General features: G+C 48.9%; 1 protein-coding gene across 2 annotated transcripts in view; it reads left to right on the top strand.

The window, feature by feature from the left end:
- PITPNM3 (PITPNM family member 3) overlaps window positions 1-20136 on the top strand; it is a 74245-nt gene that overhangs the window by 10057 nt on the left and 44052 nt on the right. For both annotated transcript variants that reach the window (XM_035138852.2, XM_035138853.2), the window contains exon 2: window positions 12705-12797. In XM_035138852.2, coding sequence (XP_034994743.1) covers window positions 12705-12797 — 93 coding nt within the window. The remainder of the gene's footprint in view (window positions 1-12704; window positions 12798-20136) is intronic.

Here is a 20136-nt window from a genome sequence, read left to right as displayed (position 1 = left end):
CAATGGCAAAACAGGCTTTGCATCCTTCTCCAGAAACTTGGAAGGATTTAAAAAACAGGATTGGACACATTCACGGAGGCCAAGAAGGCTGCTGCCAACCATGACGCCAATGCTCTCTGCCTCCACAGTTGGAGGCAGCGATGCTTCTGAATTGCTAGAAGCCACAGGAGGGGAGGGGGGGGGGTCTTGTGCTTGTGGGTTTCCCATAAGGGGCATCTGGTTGGCAACTTCGAGAACAGGATGCTGGATGAGAAGGGCCATTGGCCTAATCCAGGGAGGGCTCTTCTGGTGCTCTTCTGGAACCTCCAGGCCCAGAGGCAGTCTATCTAGATTCCTAGATTGTTAGATGAGTAAGAAGCAGCATGATAAAAAAATCATGAAATTATGCAGGGCATAATCTTTTGCAACACCAGAATGCTCAGACATCTAATGAAGCTGAATGTTGGGAGATCCAGACAAAATAAAGTCCATGCAGTGCAGACTTAACCTGTGGAACTCCCTCCCACAGGAGGCAGTGATGGCCACCAACTTGGATGGCTTTAGAAGGGGGTTAACCAAATTCATGGAGGAGGAGAGGCTATCAATGGCTACTTGCCATGATGGATATGCACTGCATCCATCATCTGAAGCAGGGATGCTTCTGAATACCAGTTGCTGGAAGACATGGGAGGGGCACTGGCGTAGGAAGCTGCTTGGTGCCCAGAGCGGCAAACATGACGCACACCCGTGGGTGGGGATGTCGCTACGTAGCGCGCATGCTCAGCGTCGCTACGTACGACGCATGCGTCACTATGGCGCATCAACGCATGCGTGCTAAGAAGCAGGGTGCCAGCGCCACTGCTCACGCTGCCCCCCAAAAGACGAAGCTGGGAGCGGTGGGCGGGCGGGAGGGGACGCTTCTCCCCTCCAGCCTCCTGGTAAAAAGCCTCGCTTGGCTCAGCGGTGGCTGGCTTGCTTGCTTGCTCGCTCACCTGCTTGGCTGGTGCGTGCTTTGCTTCCTCCTTCCTGCTCGGCGGAGCCACAGAGGCAAGGGACGGGCCAGGGAGGCCTCACCTCCATGGCTCCGCCCAGCAGGAAGGAAGAAGCAAAGCGTGTGCCAGCCGAGCGAGCAAGCCAGCCACCACCATGGCGAGCGAGGCTTTTTACCGGGCGGCGGGGCTCAGCTTGGGAGTTGCGGGGGGGGTGTACACCAAGTGTCACCCCCCCTCCAGGGTGGCACCCAAGGCAGCCCGCCCCCAACACCCCCCCTTGCTACGCCACTGAGGAGGGGAGAGTGATAGTCTTCTGCTTCAGTCCTGCTTGTGGGCAGGACTGAGTTTAGGGCTTGCCGATTGGAAGGTCAGCGGTTCAAATCCCCATGATGGGATGAGCTCCCATTGCTCGGGGCCAGCTCCTGCCAACCTAGCAGTTCGAAAGCACGTCAAAGTGCAAGTAGATAAATAGGTACCGCTCCAAGCGGGAAGGTAAACAGCGTTTCCGTGCGCTGCTCTGGTTTCACCAGAAGCGGCTTTGTCATGCTGGCCACATGACCTGGAAGCTGTCTGCGGACAAACGCCGGCTCCCTCGGCAAGTAAAGCGAGATGAGCGCCACAACCCCAGAGTCGTTCGTGGCTGGACTTAACTGCCAGGAGTCCTTTAAAGCATGCAAAAAGTTTAAATAATAAAATGGGTTAAAATTCATACCAGCTTTCTAAACTTCTTGGCAGGCTAGTCTAAATGAGAATGTTTTGAGCAGATGCCCCAAAGAATACAGCAAATGTGCCTGCTTGATTTCAATAGGCAGGGAGTTCCAAAGTGTAGATGCCGTCACACTAAATCGCAGAGGATGCCTCCTTTCCACTGCCTTCCCCCCTCCTGTCATAGGCCCTGCCAGGGACAAAAGAAGGGGTGCTTAGCTTTCCTTTCTTCCTCCCCTCTCTTCCCCCTCCCCCTCCTTCCCTGCCCTGTCTGAACTGGGAGTGAAGCTGCATCACCAGCACCCGAATTAGCCCCTGATGTCACCCTGGAAGTTGGCGCTGTGCTCCAGAACGCAGCCACTCCTCTTGCGTCAGCCGTGGCTCATTGGCATTCTCTCCGGTGCTTCCCTCTCCCCTCCTCAGCATGCGCCGTTGCTGCCGGGTCTATTTTTAGCTCCCCAGGTTTCAGCAGAATGAGGCCTCCCTCTCCATCACAACTTCAGTCTCCCCCTCCCCGACTTCTGCTTGCCTCTTCCCGAACACGGGAGGGGACTTCACACTCTCTTAGTGTTTATTTATTGCCTTTAGAGCTCCACCTTTTTCTCCCCAAGGAGCTCCAGGCGGTGTACGTGGTTCTCCCCCCCCATCTCATTTAATCCCCACAGCAAACCTGTGAGGTAGGCTTGGCTGAGAGGCAGCGACTGGCTCCCCAAGGTAACCAAGCGAGCTTCATGGCAGAGTGGTGGATTTGAACCCTGGTCTCTCCCCGCTCCTAGCCCAACACTCTGACTGATACCAATGGGATCATGTGATTTGTGGGAATGTTTAGGGATGCAGGAAAGGATATATTGTTTGATTATATCCTATTCCAGCTTGTGTTAGCAAGCTTCACAATTTAGCAGAGTTAACATTCCCCTTTTAAACTCACACAGCGGATGCGTTGCTCAGGTTCGCTAAAACCTCTATAATAACTGTCCTGGTATTTTCCCCTTAGGTAAAGGTAAAGGGACCCCTGACCATTAGGTCCAGTCGTGACCAACTCTGGGGTTGCGGCGCTCATCTCGCGTTATTGGCCGAGGGAGCTGGTGTACAGCTTCCAGGTCATGTGGCCAGCATGACTAAGCCGCTTCTGGCAAACCAGAGCAGCACACAGAAATGCCCTTTACCTTCCAGCTTGGAGCGGTACCTATTTATCTACTTGCACTTTGACGTGCTTTCAAACTGCTAGGTTGGCAGGAACAGGGACCGAGCAACGGGAGCTCACCCCGTCCCATTCAAACCGCCGACCTTCTGATTGGCAAGCCCTAGGCTCAGTGGTTTAACCCACAGCACCACCCGCGTCCTCCTTATTTCCCCCTTATTCCCTCCTAAAAGATAAGACACAACACAGCCTTCTATAAGAGTATAGAAAGAGTTTAGTCACACATCATTCTGTTCACAGTAAGATCCCAGAAGGCAGACGTTAGCTTAGAAAAAGTAATATACTGTACACTTGGAAACCATCTCTTAAGGAGATGGCTCTTTGGCCTCTCTTGGCTGCCAAGAGGGCATCTTAGGCTAAGCAGTTGTTACTTGCTTGAGAGCGAAGTCAGAAGAGAGAGATATGGCGGCAGCCCATCCCTTTTGTTTACCTGCACACAGGTGAGGCCACGCCCATCTCTGGTTACATCTAGAGCAGAGGTAGGCAACCTAAGGCCTGTGGGCCAGATGCAGCCCAATCGCCTTCTAAATTCGGTCCGCGGACGGTCCGGGAATCAGTGTGTTTTTACATGAGTAGAATGTGTGCTTTTATTTAAAATGCATTTCTGGGTTATTTGTGGGGCATAGGAATTCGTTCATTTCCCCCCTTCAAAAGATAGTCCGTCCCACCGGATGGTCTGAGGACGGTGGCCTGGCCCATGGCTGAAAAAGGTTGCTGACCCCTGATCTAGAGGAAGTCTGTCCCAGCTCAGGAGGAACAGGAACTTCAGACTGGTTGACCTAGACATCCCACTCTATGTCCACTCTAGGGATGTTGTACTTGACTGCTCTTGTGTTTCACATCCCACATGATTCAGTTGTGAGTTATTTGTCAATGGTAAAAATTAAGCACTGAAAGAGGATAGGACAACTACCATCCTTTCCCTAGTAGTGATAAGGACCCTGAAGTCTCTTCCCTCCCCCATCCACAATATATATCCTGCAATTAAGAAGCCCATTATTTGCTTGTGGGGGTCCCGGCCCCCCACATCTCCCTGTTGTAATGCAGAATATCCTTGGATGGCCCTGAGAGATGAGAGTCTGGAAATCACCAGAGAGTTTGTAAAATTTTGCATGGCACTGGAGAGAGTGCTTGTTCTCTTGTAAGCAGACCAGTGCAGACCTTGCCTGTCTGGGATGGGAGTCTTGTTCTTGGCATGACACCATAAGTCCAGCAGGTCCCGGCAGGGCTCCTCAGCCGGCTTAGCCCTCCGAGGCTCAGAGCAAGTGGTCCTGGTTGCCCACCCCCTCTGCAAGGGTATGTAAGGACATGATCACCTTGTGAAGCTCAGGTGGACATCCAATCTTGTTGAGTTGTGTGAAGAGTCATTTTTGGCTGTTGAGGTCAAAGGCCTTTGTCAGGTCTATGAAGGCAATGTATCTCTGCTCTGGGCATTTCTCCTGCAGCTGCCGCAGTGAGAAAATCATGTCGACTGTTAACCTCTGAGCTCTAAAGCCACGTTGTGACTCAGGATAGACCCTGTCAGTGAGTGACTGTTATCTGTTGAGAACTTCACGGGCAAAGGATTTCCCCACAGTAGTTGTTATAGTCATGGCAGTCACCTTTGTTCTTGTAGAGCAGTGTTTCCCAAACTTGAGTCCCCAAAATAGCTGGTCTTTGGACTACAACTCCCATCACCCCCTAGCTAGCAAGACTAGTGGTGAGGAATCATGGGAACTGTAGTCCAAACACAGCTGGAGACCCAAATTTGGCTGGCAATGGCTACTAGTCACGATGGCTATGGTCTGCCTCCAAAGTCGAGACAGTAATGCTTCTGAACACCAGTTGCTGGAAACCGCAGGAGGGGAGAGAGGTTGCATCCTGCTTGCAAGTTTTCCACTGGGGCATCTGGTTGGCCACTGTGTGAAGAGGAAGCTGGACTAGATAAGCCATTGGCCTGAACCAGCAGCCCCTTCTTATGTTCTCATGAGACCCAAGCCTTGAACACGGGGCTCCTGTCCAGCTCAGCTCTCAGGATGTCCACAGTTGGGCACTTTCCGCATGTTGGCAAATGCCCAGAAAATTATTGTTAACGTGGCTTGCAAGGACCTGATTGCATCCAGGTATGGGCCACAGCCAGAAAATTATCCTTGGCATGGAGGCTGACCTTTAATTAATTGGATGCCGCATAATATAATTGAATGATAGAATAGTAGAGTTGAAAGGGACCCCAAGGGTCATCTAGTCCAATCCCCTACAATATAGCTAGTGCCTAGGCTTGCCATACGTCAGGACAATTCCGGACATGTCCTGGTTTTGGGGTGTAAAAATGACATCGGGGGGATTTTGCTGAATTGGCAAAATGTCAGGGAAAACCCGGGTCTATGGCAATGCAGAAACAGCTCCAAAAGCTTAAACGTCAGTACGTTATTGGGGGGAAGGTTTCGCTCAAAAGTTTGGGTTTGTTCGCATAAAAAGCTCAACAATTTGGGTGGTTTCTTAAAGAAAGCTCAGCAACTTTGTGGATGTCATGAATGCCAGGAATTTTACTTTTTGAAATATGGCAACCCTACTAGCGCCTGTTGTTGTTTAGTTGTTTAGTCGTGTCCGACTCTTCGTGACCCCATGGACCAGAGCACGCCAGGCGCTCCTGTCTTCCACTGCCTCCCACAGTTTGGTCAAACTCATGTTCGTAGCTTCGAGAACACTGTCCAACCATCTCGCCCTCTGTCGTCCCCTTCTCCTAGTGCCCTCCATCTTTCCCAACGCCAGGGTCTTTTCCAGGGAGTCTTCTCTTCTCATGAGGTGGCCACAGTATTGGAGCCTCAGCTTCAGGATCTGTCCTTCCAGTGAGCACTCAGGGCTGATTTCCTACTAGCGCCTAAAGGGCCAAGGAGGTGGGTTTGTCCAGCTACCAGCCTCAAAATTCTACCCTGGTTGCCTCTGGGGTTTCTGGGATAGTTGTTTGCCATGGTTTGCAAAGCCCTTGATGGTTTGGGCCCCAAATACCTGCAGGGCTCCCACCCCAGCTCCAATATACCAGATGGATCTATTCTTAATGCTACTGTGTGTGGGGGGGTCCTCTGTTCATGTTATCTGCCAGGATTTGGGGTGAGGGGCCTCTTCTCCATGGCTCTGGGATGATCCCACCTCTCTTCTGCATTTGAAACAGACCTCTTCAAATATCTGAAGGGCTGTCACATGGGAGATGGAGAAAGTCTTTTTTTTCCCCCCTGCTGCTCCAGAGCAGAGGACCCAAACCAGTGGATTCAACTGGCAAGGAAAGGAGATTCCGACTAAACGTTAGGAAAAACTTTCTGACAGCAAGAGCTGTTCGACAGCGGAACGGACTTCCCTGGAAGGTAGTGGGCTCTCCTTCCTTGGAGGTTTTTTAAAGAGTTCAATGGCCACCTGTTGTGGATTCTTTAGCTGTGGTTCCTGCATTGCTGGGGGTTGGCCTAGATGACCCTTGGGGGTCCCTTCCAACTCAACTCTACAATTATATGAAAAAAGGGCTGGAATCAGCCGGTTGGGCCTGGGTCTTTTGCCTTCAGTTCTTCTCTCCCCCATCCCCCCCAGCAGCGATGGCGATGCCTCTTTCCGGAAATTATGGGCTCCCTTGCAAAGGCAGGGATACAGGGGCTTGCCCCCCCCCCCAGCAGGGTTAGTTCTGCCCATCAGGGGTTCCATCTAATAGCAGCAGTGTGGCTTTTTTGCAGGGAAAGGAGAGAAAGAGATATCCATTTGGGGGATGAGTCATCCAGCGAGCAGCTCCGCAAGGCCGCCCCCCCTTCTCCGTGCCTGTTTTGAATTCCCAGGCGAGGGCGGAGGTGAGCCTGGAGCCTGAGCTAATCGCCACAGCAGGGAATGCTTTTCCCTCTCAGGGGAAAGGAAGGAGAAGCAGGAGGTAGAAGCCTCTCATCCCAGTCCACCTCCTTGAGGAAGGAGGGCTTTTAGCATTTCAAAGGAACTAGGGTTTTTTTTTGAGGAGAGAGAGCAATCCTGAGTGCCTAATGGAAGGTTTCATCTCAGCAAACGGAGACAGAGCCTGGTGTGTCTGTGGTGTCCGTCCATGCACAATTTGGTTTGGTACCAGACTGGTGCCTAGGTGAGACCAGGGTTCAAATCCCCACTCGGCCATGAAGCTCACTTGGTGGCCTTGGGAGCCAGTCACTGCCTCTTAGCCTAACCTACCTCACAGGGCTGTTGTGAGGATAAAATGGGGAAAGAACCACGGCCACCACTTTGGTCTTCTTGGAGAAAAAGGTGGGATAGAAATGTAATGAATGAAGAATGCCACGTGTGGGCTAGCCCTCCTCCTCCTCTGCAGACCCAATCTTTGTCACTTAGGGCTTAGAACATGCCCTACCCACTGCTCAGTGCACCTGGGCCATCATAGAATCATAGAACCGAAGAGTTGGAAGGCACCCCAAAGGCCACCTAGTCCAACCCCTTGCAATGCAGGAACCACAGCTAAAGAATCCCTGACAAGTGGCTGACTAAGCTCTGTTTAAAAACCTCTAAGGAAGGACAGTCCGCCGCCTCCCCATGTGGCCCGTTCCACTATTGAACAGCTCTTACGTACTGTCAGAAAGCTTTAATCAGAATCTCCTTTCTAGCAATTTGCATTCATTGGTTTCAGGTTCCCCTCCTCAGGAGCAGAGGAAAGCAAACTTTCTCCATCTTCCCAAGGACGGCCCTTCAGGTATTTGAAGGTGGCTGTGTCATATCACCTCTCAGTCTCCTCCAGGCTAAACATCCCAACTCCCTCAAGTGTTCCTCATCAGGCATGGTTTCCAGACTCTTGGCTATCTTGGTTGCCTTCCTCTACACACTTTCTAGCTTGTCAATATCCTCCTTAAATTATGATGCTCAGAACTAGACACAGGACTCCAGCTGTGGTCTGTCCAAGGCAGAATAGAGCAGGACTATGATCCCCCTCTGTTCCCGCCCCCTTCCTTCAGCTCTGCCTGACAGTTGGATGCAGGGAGAAGAGAGTGTTATGGTTGCCTAGCAACCAGAGGGATGGTGGTGGTCTTCCTTTGCTTTCCTGGCATCTCCTGTGCCCGTTTGGTTTGCAGGTAAGCAAACGCTCCTCCACCCCAGCCTCTCTCCTCCATCCCTGCTGTGGTCAAAGGACAGAGGTGAGGCCAAAGCTGAGGCTGAACGCTTGAAGTTTCAAGACAGGTAAAAGAAAGTCATTCATGCAGCACATAGTTAAACTATGGAACTCCCTCCCACAGGAGTTGGTGATGGCCACCAACTTGGATGGATTTAAAAGAGAATTGAACAAATTCATGGAGGAGGAGAGGGCTATTGATGGCTACTAGATACGATGGCTATGCTCTGCCTCCACGGTCAGAGGCAGCAGTTGGCAATCACAAGAAGGGAGAGTGGCGTGCTGCTCTTGGGTTCAAGTCCTGCTTGTGGGGCATAGGAATTTGTTGGTCTGAGGGACAGTGGACTGGCCCCCTGCTGAAAAAGTTTGCTGACCCCTGTGTCTAGCGGAAGAACAATCAAGCCTTCACCTTGTGATTAGCGTAAAAGTCCGCTCAGGTCTGCTGTTGTGTCAGAGGAGACCCCACTCGCCAGACTCTCTTCTGAGCTGGTAGATGGGGTGTTTTGCATACAAAACAGCTTTTATGACAAAGTTATTACAACCTGGTTAATAAGACACTGCAAGAAATTAGCTTTGCAAGAAAAAACATAGGATAATAGCATTGCCGGTCAAACATTCCGGACTCCCGTTCAAATTTTCATCCTCCTTCTTTCATTGAGTTTTTTTTCTTTTTACACACTCCAAGGGAGACATAAAAGAGTCCAAGTCAGAGACCCAGACATTCTGCTTCCACACTGTAAGGGCTCACTTGCCCCCTACAGATGAGGAGCTGAAGCTAGCATTGGCTTTCTAGGCTGAGGAATGCAGAGGGCAAGCGGCCGATGCAAAGGAGCACTGTTGGAGGGAGGCCTAAACATTTATCCTCATCAGGCGCAGCACTCAATTAGTCGAGGCTTCGTCAGCTTAATTTGAAGGGGCTCCGTGTGTGTCTGGGAACACTTAAGGCTAAGTGGACTATATTCAATAGAGCCAAGCGATTAAGCTGAGTTCTGTGCCCGCCAGGCAAAGCGGTCGAGATATCGGATCCATGACTGCTGCATTCATTAGCCATAATTAGACAACTTGCATTTATAAAATCCTATAGGCATTAAGTGGGCTTATCAGGAGGAGCGGGAACAGAGAGGCTGTCGAAGGAGGAAGGCTACCCAATGGCTGGCCTGGCTGTGCCAATAATGGCATGGGGGCTCCTTGGGGGGAGTTTTCAGATTTCCCCTTGCATCTGCTGAGTCTCTGAGCCCAAACAGGATGTCTGTTTGGCCTCTTCCAGTTGCAGAGCTCTTCTTAGTTTCTTAGGATTGCTAAATGGAGCCTCCATGGACAGAACCGGTCTACCGTAGAATGGTGGAGAACAAGACTGGGTTCCCCATTTGGCCACTGGGTTTCCCATTTGGCAGGATCCATCAGGCTCTTCCTATGGTCTTAGGGCAGGCTCTGAGTCATGTCCAATCCATTGAAGGAGGTGGTAACTGAAATGTTTTTCTCTCAGAGTGTCATATATCTGCCCTGTTAGTCATCGTACTTAATCTACAAACATTTTTACCTCTTGGCCAAAGAGACTCCTCCAGTGATTTGCAAGAATCATGTATCGCAAGCCACCAGAGGGCTTTTTAAAGTCTTGCACAGGTGCACACCTAATAAATTGTAAGCAGGAATGGGCACTGTTGGTCATTTCCAGAGAATTCTGACTTGCCACAGTGTTTGCAAACAAGGGGTGAGTTGTTGGCTGTGGAGTTGATAAAAGATTCATCTTCTTGGCGGCTCTTGCTGCTTTCCTTCAGTGATGATTGTGCTTATTGCATGAGTAATGATTTGCCCCTTGTTTATTTCTTTGGGTGCCTGATGTTTGGGCTAGAAACCACACTTCCAAATCATATACATTAATAGAGGAGAAGCCAGCTTGGGGTTCGAGTTTCCAGCTGTCTGTATTGTTTGTTTGTTGCGTTTTTCTCCCAGCTTTTTCTCCAAGGAGCTCAAGGTGGCATACATAGTTTGTCCTCCCTCCTCATTTAATCATCCCAGCATCCTGTCCTCACAGTGGCCTATTGTAGGAAACTGGCAAGTAGGATCCGAGCACAAGAGCCCTTTCCAGCAACTGGTATTCAGATGGATGGCTGCCTCTGACCACGGAGGCAGAGCAAAGCCATCATGGTTAGTGGCCATCAATAGCCCTCTCCTCCATTAATCTGTCTAACCCTTTAAAAAAAAACCATCCAAGTTGGGAGCCATTATGCCCTCCAATGATAGTGAGTTCCACATTTTAACTGCGCTGCATGAGGAAGAGCTTTCTTACATCTGTCCTAAATCTTCCAATGATGTTCTCTGGACATGGTGGGCACTCTCAGATGTCAATAAGGGATGAAATGGTAGCAGTTTTACTCAGTTGATTGATAGGTAAATCTGAACTATTGGAACTGTTCTCTGTAATTCCATTACTGTCTGGTATGGTACAGCCTCTAAGCTGGATAAGAAGAGGCTCCAACGAGCAGTAAGAACTGCGGAGAGGGTAATTGATGTTAGTTTGCCTCCAATAGAGACACTTTATGCCGCTCGAGTCAGGAAGAGAGCAGAGAGAATTGCTCTAGACCCTTTGCATCCTGGTCATCACCTGTTTGATTTACTCCCATCCGGACGTCGGTACAGGACTCTATATACAAAAACGTCTAGGCACAGGAATAGCCTTTTTCCTTGTGCCATGAAATTGTTGAATCTGTAGTTGTGGGCAGAAGGGAGGCCAGTTGGTGGTATGGGGTCTTTTCGCTGTGCTGTTGTATTGTGAGGGCAATACATAGCTGTCAACCCTCCCGTTTTTCGCGGGAAACCCCCGTATTTAAATCTGTTTCCCTCTGTTATTCCAAATTGCAAAATATCCCGTAAATCCCCCGGATTTATAAGAAAGCAGCTCCTGCCAGCCAGGGAGGCTCCTCAGCTGTGTAAATGTCCCAGCTCCCGGCTGGCTGCTCGCTCACTTGCCAAGTGCTGCCGGAAATCGCCTCTGCGCATTGCCAAGTGCTGCCGGAAATCGCCTCCGGGCATGCGCAGAAGCGATTTCTGGTGCCCAGACATGCGGACACGGGCAGCCCGGCACCAGAAGTCACTTCTGCACATGTCTGGACATTCACAGAACCGGTTTCTGATGCCGCTCTGCCCATGTCTGGGCACCGGAAATCGGGCAGAGCCGGCACCGGAAGTCGCGCAGACATGCGCAGAAGCGACTTCCAGTGCCACGCCACCGCTGATCCCTTATTTTCCAATCCAGAAGTTGACAGCTATGGGGGAATAGTGTTTGTATGAGGTATGTTTTTTCTTTACATTGCAATGTAGTCGAAGCAAAATTCCAAGTATCATTGATACTTGGCCAATAAATTATTCTATTCTAGTCTAGTCTGTTCTGTTCTATTCTATTCTGTATATATGAAAAATGGGGGGAGGGGAATCCACCTGATCCAGAAGTGGAAAAAAGTGTCCTTGAGGATGAAGGGTTGTTTTGGATAAGGGGATGCCTTGTTGTCCTCACATGTTCATGATTATTATTTGAGCGTTTACACCCCTGTGTTCAGCCAACAAGACTCCCAGAGTGGCTTACATGCAGCCACTTAAAACAAAGCAATCCCATTCTCCACAGGTTTGCTATATAAGAAAATGCAACTTGCAAGGGAAAAGGAACAGGAAGGGCGGGGGGGGGGCAACGACAATTCTTAAACAGCTGTTCTCATGTGGGGTGGTTGAGCAGGATCCTGCCTTTCATATGGTGCTTGATGTTGGCTGTTTCTGTATGAAAATAAGTTTAATTTCACCAGGCTGATTAACTGGGAGCAGTTACAGGTAGGTAGCCATGTTGGTCTGAGTCGAAGCAAAATAAAAAAATTCCTTCAGTAGCACCTTAAAGACCAACTAACTTTATATTTTGGTATGAGCTTTCGTGTGCATGCACACTTCTTCAGATACACTAGAAACAGAAGTGTCAGACCCTATATATATACAGAGGGTGGTGGGGGTGGGTGGGAATGGGAGATGGGCTGATGGGAGTGGTAAACCTGTAGATGGGTGTTAATGGCTGCTGATGGCTGCAATTAGTCCTGGGCTGAGGTGCTAAAGAAAGCTTGATCATGCATAATGAGATAAGAATCCGATATCTCTATTCATCCCAGGTGCTTCCATGGTTTTAAGCTTGGTAATGATTTCCAATTCAGCAACTTCCCTTTCTAGTCTGTTCCTGAAATTTCTCTGTAATAAAACAGCTGCTTTGAGATCTTGTATAGAATGTCCTGGGAGATTGAAGTGTTCTCCTACTGGTTTTTCAGTCTTATGGTTCCTGATGTCAGATTTATGTCCATTTATCCTTTGGCGTAGGGTTTGGCCTGTTTGTCCAATATAGAGAGCTGAAGGGCACTGTTGGCATTTGATGGCATACACAATGTTAGAAGATGAGCAATTAAATAGTCCTGAGATGGTATGTTGGATGTTGTTGGGGCCAGTAATGATGTTGTCCGGGTGTATGTGGCAGCAAAGTTGGCATCTGGGTTTATTGCAGGCTCTGGTACCAGTGTCCATGTTAAGTCTGGTGGTTGTATTGTTGTGGGTGAGGAGTTGTTTAAGATTGGCTGTCTGTCTGTAGGCAATGAAAGGTCTTCCTCCCAGAGCTTGAGAAAGGGAGCTGTCATTGTCCAGGAGAGCACTTTACATAGCGGATCTGACTTTTCTCTGTTTGTTTGTCTGTCCCCTTCTGCAGCTGATTTACGCCGGTTCAGCGCCCAGTGGCCCATGCACGGGATCCTGACTGACTCCGTGGAGAGTTCCGATGATGAGTTCTTTGATGCACGAGGTTGGTGTTTATTATGCTCACTGCCAGGCAATTGTCCACTTGCTCCCTTTCATAGAGGCCTTCAGTGCTTCCACTGCTGGGTTCCCCTTGGACATCCTCTGCTGCCTTAGGCTGAGTCAGGCCACTGGTCCACCCAGGTCAACATTATTATAAATGAAAATAATAGAAGTAGAAATACAAAAAAACACCAGAGCAAAACAGTGCGGTATATCTGGTCAGTGCAGTACTTAAGACCATTAAGGAAAGACCATTTTCACATTGTGCTGTGGAAAGGGAGTCCTCTGTGACTATATTTCATAAAACAGGGGTCAGCAAACTTTTTCGGCAGGGGGCCGGTCCACTGTCCCTCAGACCTTGTGGGGGGCCGGACTATATTTTGAAAATATATATGAATGAATTCCTATGCCCCACAAATAACACAGAGATGCATTTTAAATAAAAGGACACATTCTACTCATGTAAAAACATGCTGATTCCCGGATCATTTGCGGGCCGGATTTAGAAGGCGATTGGGCCCCGGGCCTTAGTTTGGGAACCCCTGTCATAGAATCATGGAATTGTAGAGCTGGAAAGGGGCCATGAGGGTCCAACCCCTTGCAATGCAGAAATTGCAGCTAGAATCCCTGAGACATGGCCATCTAAACTTTGTTGACAAACGTCCAGTGAATGAGAATCTACAATCCTCCAAGGGAGTTCATTTCACTGTTGAACAGTTCTTCCTAATGTTTCGTTGGAATCTCCCTTCTTATCATTTGAATCCATCAGCGCAGACGCTCCCCTTTGGAGCAGCAGAAAACAAGCTGGCTCCTTCTTCCCATGAGACAGCCCTTCCGGTATTTGAAGATGGTTCTCATGTCACCTCTCGGTCTTCTCCAGGCTAAACATCCCCAGCTCCCTCAACTGTTCCTCATAAGGCTTGGTTTCCAGGTCCTTGATCTTGCTGGTCTCCCTCCTGTGCACATCTTCCACCTTGCTAATGTCCTTTTAAAACTGTGGTGCCCAGAACTGGCCACAGGACTCCAGGTGTGGGTCTGACCAAGGCAGAATGCAATGGTACTATGATTACCCTTGATCTAGGCACTAGATTTCTGTTGTTGCAGCCTAGAATAGCATTAGCGCTCTCTCTCTCTCTCTTTTTAGTGCTCCATCACACTGTTGACTCATGTTAAGCTTGTGGTAGACTAAGACCCCTAGATGTTTTTTGCATGTACTGATGTGAGAAGCCTCGAGGCCTTGTGAGTGTCTGCGTTAGATGTGCCCCCCCCCGTGAATTCCCTAACAGTGGCGGGGGGGGGGGGAGCTCTCCTTCCTTGGCTATCTGACATGTCCATTGTGCAAAGAAGACTCCAGAATGAGAAGCCTCCCCAGTGCTCTTCCCCTTCTCTCTCCCCACCTCCTCTTGGGAAGGAAAAATGACCCCCTCCAAAAAGCCCTTTTGCAATGTTAAAGCCCTTCCTTCTCTGCCCTTGCCAAACGTCCCTCTGCTATTTCTGGAATTGCTCAACAACATCTATAATTTAAAAGCCCCGATGGCATCTTTCCCTAGGCAGATGCCTGAACAGAGGCCCACCCAGACTTTCCATGGAAACTAGAAATACACAGTGAAAGGAATGCTGTCAATATTTTGATGTTTCAAAAGACTCTTTTCCATCAAATATTATTATTACAGTTCATCAGTGAAAGACAGTAATAGTTGCATTAATAAGGACTGGGTGTGATGCAGGCTTCCAGTCAATTTTATTATTTGATAAGGGAGGACAAATGTCCTAATTTGGAATAAATGACAGTTGTGTGTGCAGCCCCCAGACACACACACATGGTAAAGGTAAAGGGACCCCTGACCATTAGGTCCAGTCGTGACCGACTCGGGTTGCAGCGCTAATCTCGCTTTATTGGCTGAGGGAGCCGACGTACAGCTTCCAGGTCATGTGGCCAGCATGACTAAGCCTCTTCTGGCAAACCAGAGCAGCGCACGGAAATGTCATTTACCTTCCCACCAGAGCGATACCGGTACCTATTTATCTACTTGCACTTTGACGTGCTTTCGAACTGCTAGGTGGGCAGGAGCAGGGACCGATCAACGGGAGCTCACCCTGTCGCCGACCTTCTGATCGGCAAGCCCTAGGCTCTGTGGTTTAACCCACAGTGCCACCCGCGCCCCAAATGCCAAACTGAAAGAATTTCTGGCCCTATTGATGGCTACAAGCCGGGATGGCTATGCTCTATAGCCACATGCTTCTGAATGCCAGTTGCTGGAAACCACAGGAGGGGAGAGGGCTCTAGTGCTCAGGTCCTGTTTGTCGGGTTTCCCAGAAGAGGCATCTAGCTGGCTGCTGTGAGAACAGGAAGCTGGTGGAGATGGGCCATTGGGCTGTTCCAGCCGGTTCAACGTACATTCTTTCTTATGATTACAGGCTGCTTCCAAGCCTGGCCTTGGCTGTGAAACACCCATGATGTGTTTACTCAGTTTTTGTGGGGCATCCGCATCCGACTCCTAGGAGCCGAGGCAGTTTTGGCCCCCGGAATACATTTTTTTTGAGAGGACTGGGCCGCTTCAATATTCAGAGGATGACATACGTTATCAGGACATTTGTGCAATGTTGCATGTGTGACGTCAGGACGCCGCCCGATGTGCCTGTCTCTCCCTCCCCCCCAATTCTCTGGAGAAGCTGGTGCCTCTGGCATGAGGACGCTTTGAAGAAAATGCCATTCTTTCAGGTTCTTCCTGTACTTCCCCCCACCCCATCCCAGAGTTCAGAGGATAAGACTGTCTCAACAGCCACTAGCCATGATGGTCGTTCTCTGACTCCGCAGTCGGAGGCAGGATTGCTCCTGGTTGCATGATTCCCCAGTGGTGCTTCTGTTGAATGAGGGGACTCTCGGAAGAGCCTTATAGCAGGGGGTCCCAACTCACCCAGCCTCCTGCCCTCAATAGTAGCCAACCAGGTGCCCCCAAGGGAAACCTGCAAGCAGAATGATATTTGAGCAAAGGAAACAATCTGCATTTTTTCCCCTCAAGGAGGCCTCAAGCTCCTAGCAAGATGTTGCCCTTGGGTGCTGGAGCCCACCTGCCTTCTGCTTTTTTTCTTCTTCTGAATTTGCAGCTCCATGAGAGTGGAAGGAAAAGGGGTTCCCAGGTCCTCATCCCCTTTCTGCCTTCCTTGCTGCTGACTTGAGCGAACACAAAGGGCCTAGAGGGGTTCTGCTTCCAAAGTGGCATTTTCTGGCTTCAAAACACCTGATCAGATGTGCAGATATTTGCCACCTTTTAAAATCTTCCCCAAGTGTTGGGAAGGGAGAGGGATCCATCATCCATATTCATGAATGCAGTGGCTTAGATGGTGATAATTGCAGCAGGAAGGAAATGCTTTGGGCTTGGGTAGAAAAACCACCCAACGGAGGAGTCAGAGATTTGCTTGGGATGAGGCTGCCTTTCCGCGTTGTTGCCTCTTGGAGCCAAGCCAGGCCCAGGATGACGAAGACAATTAATGGGGGATTTTTTCTTGTCTTTCGTTATGTAAATAGCATCTGTGGAGAAGCCCGAGCTGCTTGTGTGTGTGTGGGGGGGGCAGCATGGAGGTGGGGAGAAGTTTAACTCCCCTTCTCCCAGCCCTGGTTCCGACAAATACCCAGGGCCGGCTCTAGGGGTAAGCTGGGTGGCGTGGGGCCGGCAGGGGGTCGTTGCGCGTTGCGCTGCGCCTGCCCACCAGGGCAGGGGCGCCGGAGCGATCTCCGCACCACGGCGCCAGACATGCTTGAGACGGCCCTGCAAATACCCTCTCAGAAGCTGTTATTGACCTGTAAATGAAACCTTTCATTGGCACCAATAGAGGAGGAATAATAGAACCAGTGAGTTGTTGAGTTCAAAGGGACTGCAGCATAACCTCCAATATTTCTCTGATGAAAATAGGGACATCCTATTCCATAATTATGGGATGTGATCCATGAGAGGCAGTCAAGTACAACATTCCTTGTAATGCTAGAGAAGACATGCAAGGGAATGTTTGGTCTGGCCAGTCTAAACTTTCTGTTCCTCCTGACTGGAACATCCTTCCTTTTGCATGTGACAGAAGGTGGGCATGACCTAACCTGTCCAGGTAACAAAAGGACGAGTCACACAGCACACCTTCCTCTTTTTTACTTCCTTCTTCATTTGACCAGCTTCTAGCTAGGACTGCTCTGCTAGCTCTCAGCTAGCAGAAGCACTGGGATTATTCCCCCATATGGGGTAGATCCACCTGTACATATTTGTTACTAAGTCTGCCTTCAGGACACTAACTGTGAACTGATGTGAGTAACCTTCTTTTATTGACTTTGAATAAGATTGTCACGTCTTTATTCTTTTAAGAGGGATTCAAGGGAACTTACCAGGAATGTACAATTCAATCTGAAACAGATTGAATTGTATAATAGTGAGAGGCTCATACGAGCCTGCAACCAGCTATCTGCTGTGCATATAAAAGGGGGAATGTAACTCTGCTACATAAAGGAACTTGCTACTGCAAGTTAGGAAGGATATTAATAAACAATATATCCTCTCCTGCCACCATGAACAGTCCCGATGATGATGATGATGATGATACACTGGGTAGCTTCCAACACATATAAAAACCTAATAAAACTATATAGAGCTGCCTTTAGATGTCTTCTAAAGGTTGTAATAGTTATCTCCTTGGGTCTGGGGTCACATAACTCCATACCCTCCAACATATCTCCCATGATAATAGGGACATCCTACCATACCCTCCAACATTTCTCCTTAGGGACGTCCTAAGGAAAAGCGGGACCTTCTAGGATCAAATCAAAAACTGAGATGGCTTCTGTAAATTCAGGATGTCTCTGGAAAATAGGGACACTTGGTGGGTCTTCCACAGGGGTCATCTAGTTCAGCCCCCTGCAATGCAGGAGCAGGAATTGCAGCTAAAGAATCCCTGACAGATAATAATGATAATAATGATAATAATAATAATAATAATAATAATAATTTATTATTTATTATTATTTATACCCTGCCCATCTGGCTGAGTATCCCCAGCCATTCTGGGCGGCTCCCAATCGAATATTAAAACAATACAGCATTAAATATTAAAAGCTTCCCTAAACAGGGCTGCCTTCGGATGTCTTTTAAAATTAGGATAGCTGCTTATTTCCTTGACATCTGATGGAAGGGCGTTCCACAGGGCGGGTGCTACTACCGGGAAGGCCCTCTGTCTGGTTCCCTGTAACCTCACTTCTTGCAATGAGGGAACCGCCAGAAGGCCCTCAGCGCTGGATCTCAGTGTCTGGGCTGGACGGTGAGGGTGGAGAAGCTCCTTCAGGTATACAGGACCGAGGCTGTTTAGGGCTTTAAAGGTCAACACCAACACTTTGAATTGTGCTCAGAAATGTACTGGGAGCCAGTGTAGATCTCTCAGGACCAGTGTTATGTGGTCCCGGCGGCCACTCCCAGTCACCAGTCTAGCTGCTGCATTCTGGATTAGTTGCAGTTTCCGGGTCACCTTCAAAGGTAGCCCCACGTAGAGCGCATTGCAGCAATCCAAGCGGGAGATAACCAGAGCATGCACCACTCTGGCGAGACAGTCCGCAGGCAGGTAGGGTCTCAGCCTGGGTACCAGATGGAGCTGATAGACAGCTGCCCTGGACACAGAATTAACCTGTGCCTCCATGGACAGCACAGTTACCCCATTCAGGACCAGGGAGTCCTCCACACCTGCCTGTTCCCTGTCCGCCACAAACAGTACTTCTGTCTTGTCAGGATTCAACCTCAATCCGTTAACCGCCATCCATCCTCCGACTGCCTCCAGGCACTCACACAGGATCTTCACCGCCTTCACTGGTTCTGATTTGAAAGAGAGGTAGAGCTGGGTGTCATCCGCATACTGATGAACACCCAGCCCAAACCCCCTGATTATGGCCATCCAACCTCACCTTAGAAACCTCCAATGAAGGAGAGTCCACACATTCATTGGGAATCTGCTGTCAAATGGCTTTTACCCTCAGAAAGTTATTTCTAATGTTTCGTCAGAATTGCCTTCTTGTCATTTGAACCCATTAATCTGGGTCCTGCCCTCTGGAGAAGCACAAAACAAGCTAGCTCCATCTTCCATGTGGCAGCCCTTGAGGTATTTGAAGATGGCTCTGACATCACCTCTCAGTTTTCTCTTCTCCAGGCTAAACCTGTGCAACTCCCACAACCATCAGTGTGTTGTAAACTTGTCTCCTCAGTGTATCAGTCTAAATTGCAGCGTGCACACAGTTGATGGTAGCAGCCTTGGACTTCAATAAAGGGGGATAGAGATCTATTTGTTTTTAATTCAGGGGAATGCGTATCTTACTTAATCCTCCAGTAACATCACCGTCTCTTACAAATTGCACTGAAGTTCAGCCAAGAATACCCACTACAATTAACCCAGAACAGTGAAACAAACAAATGATAACACAACCTGTAACAAATATCCTCAGAGAAAGATATTGTATTTTATTACCTGTGTTGTTTTAATTAGGGGTAAGGTGCATTGAGTCCTGGTCTGGGAAAACAGTGGGGTAATAATAATAATAATAATAATAATAATAATAATAATAATAATGCTTTTTCCCTCCTCCCAAAGCACGGCTGCCCCTGTGAACGCTTTGTGAATGGCACCCAGCTCTGTGCCAGCCTTGCCATGTGTTATTCTCTCTCTAACGCTGAAGGGCTAACATCCTAAGGGGTGTTGTGAAGGAGATGCCTCTTGTTTGGAGTCTGGGCCTCCTGTTTATTTATTTATTTCATAAAATTTTTTGCACCGCTAGCTTGCAAAAAGAACTTCAGATTCGTTTGCGAAAAACAGGTAAAACCATAAAGTTATCAGTGAGAAAAATAAACAGCAATAATTCATAACATTCAAAAAGTTAAAATAACAACAGATTGAAAAGAGATGAGAGACTCACACTGGCTTTCTAAATATCTGGGTATGTGTGTGTCTTAAAAAGAATTTTTTAAGCAGGCACCTATTTTTAGCAGGCACACCCCAAAAACAACGAAGGCACCTTCTTGACATCAATAGGCATGGAGTTCCAAAGTGTAGGTGCTGCCATACTGAAAGATGGGTGGATTTCTTACAAATGCTGAACGGGTATTAATGTGGTACCCATAGCAGTGCCAGTTCCACCAACTGAAGTGGTTAAGTCAGCATATATAAGGGATAAGGTGATCTCTTGAGTAAAGGAGTCCCAAATTGTTAGGGGCTTTATATACTAATAGTATTTTACACATGCAGGAGATGCAGTGATGCTCTTGCAAAGGATCCCGGGGGAGACCCTCCACTTTCTGATCCTATGGCCAGGCCATGCATTCCCA

This window comes from Zootoca vivipara, chromosome 15 (assembly GCF_963506605.1).
Source record: "Zootoca vivipara chromosome 15, rZooViv1.1, whole genome shotgun sequence".
NCBI classification, from domain to species: domain Eukaryota; kingdom Metazoa; phylum Chordata; class Lepidosauria; order Squamata; family Lacertidae; genus Zootoca; species Zootoca vivipara.
This window is presented reverse-complemented; position numbering and strand designations above follow the sequence as displayed.